Source organism: Sinocyclocheilus grahami, unplaced genomic scaffold (genome assembly GCF_001515645.1).
Source record: "Sinocyclocheilus grahami isolate Dianchi unplaced genomic scaffold, SAMN03320097.WGS_v1.1 scaffold958.1, whole genome shotgun sequence".
Classification (NCBI taxonomy): domain Eukaryota; kingdom Metazoa; phylum Chordata; class Actinopteri; order Cypriniformes; family Cyprinidae; genus Sinocyclocheilus; species Sinocyclocheilus grahami.
In genome coordinates, this window is record NW_015506137.1 from 179387 (window position 1) to 180760 (window position 1374).

The following is a 1374-nucleotide window of genomic DNA, read 5'->3' on the forward strand; positions in this document are numbered from 1 at the left end:
TTCACAATTTGGACAACATTTTCATGGATGAACATGAAACTTGATTAAAAGAGTGAATGCAAAGTAAAAAAAATTACCTTGGGTGAAAGCAAAATTTTATAATTAAATGAGCAAACACGAAGTACAAATTCAAAATGTTGAAAAAAAAAAAACAATCTTGGTCGAAAGCAACATTTAGAAAAAATTTCATGAGTGAAAGAAAAACTTAGTATGAATTTAAAATTTTGAAAAAATAAAATACAATTTCTTAGGCGAAAGCAAAACTTTAGTGGTTAAATGAGTGAACCAAAGTACAAATTCAAAATTTTGAAATAAAAATTTCTTAGGCGGAACAAAAATTTTGAAAAATGTTCTTGAGGGAAAGCAGAACGTTGTGATTAAAAACAGTACAAATTAAAAAAAACAAAAAACAACCTTTGGACGAAGGTAAACCTTTAGCAATTAAATGAGAAAACGCAAAGTATAAATTAAAAATTTGAAAAAAATTATTTAGGTGAAAGCACATTTTAGAAAAAATGTCATGCGCGAAAGCAAAACAGTGATAAAAAAATCCAAAAATTTAGAACATTTTTGCATGCAAATCAAAACGTTGGTGTGCAAACGAGCGAATGCAAAGTTCAAACGAACAATCTTTCAAAGTTTATTGGGGGAAGGTCAAACTATTGCTAGCACACTCAAAAACACAGAAATAATTTTTTCTCCCAAGTCATATTTTTCCATCACCATGTCCTTTTAGAGACTCTGTAGAAAATCATAAAGGTTTGGATTGAAAGTGAATTATGACAGAACTGTAATGTTTGAGTGAAACATTCCTTTATGTACCTTAGTTGAAATATTCCGGTAACAAAAAAAGCATAAAAAAATGCAGTGAATCTCGTTGAGTTGCTTAGAAAACATTAACAAAGTGAAAAATATTCCGGTCTTTTCTCATAAAAATCGCCGCATTGAACGAGGCAAAAGTTGATCGTACCGCATGGGGTAAAGTTTGAGAAGTGGCGTGTGAATCTATACAGTTGTGACAGACAGAAAGGCGTTGTGGACTGCGGATCCCTCAGGCGCTTTCTCTCCGTGTGTCATCAGCTCCTGAATGGTCATCCAGTTGTCCAGGATCTTCTTGTTCCTCTTCTTCATCATCTTGCGGTGGCTGAGCTCGATGATGCTGGGCTCCGAGCGTCCCTCTCCGCTGCTGAGTGGACTCTCCCGCAGACTCTCCAGCCGGCTCCGCTGCATGAACTCGCGCCGCCGCCGCTGCTCCTTGGCCCGCAGGAGGTGCTGCTTGCGCTGCTCCTTGCTCCAGTAGCGTCCCATCTTCATCTCGCTCATGGCATCGTCATCAGTCGTCATGCCGCCGCTGCGCTCCTCCTTGATCTTGAG

General features: G+C 38.0%; 1 protein-coding gene across 1 annotated transcript in view; it reads right to left on the bottom strand.

Annotated features, from left to right (window-relative positions):
- Window positions 1–649: 649 nt before the first annotated feature.
- Window positions 650–1374, bottom strand: part of LOC107564739 (PDZ domain-containing RING finger protein 4) — a 50969-nt gene continuing 50244 nt past the window's right edge. Inside the window, exon 11 of the mRNA XM_016249885.1 lies at window positions 650–1368. Within this exon, the coding sequence (XP_016105371.1) occupies window positions 1006–1368 (363 nt within the window). The 3' untranslated portion in view covers window positions 650–1005. The remainder of the gene's footprint in view (window positions 1369–1374) is intronic.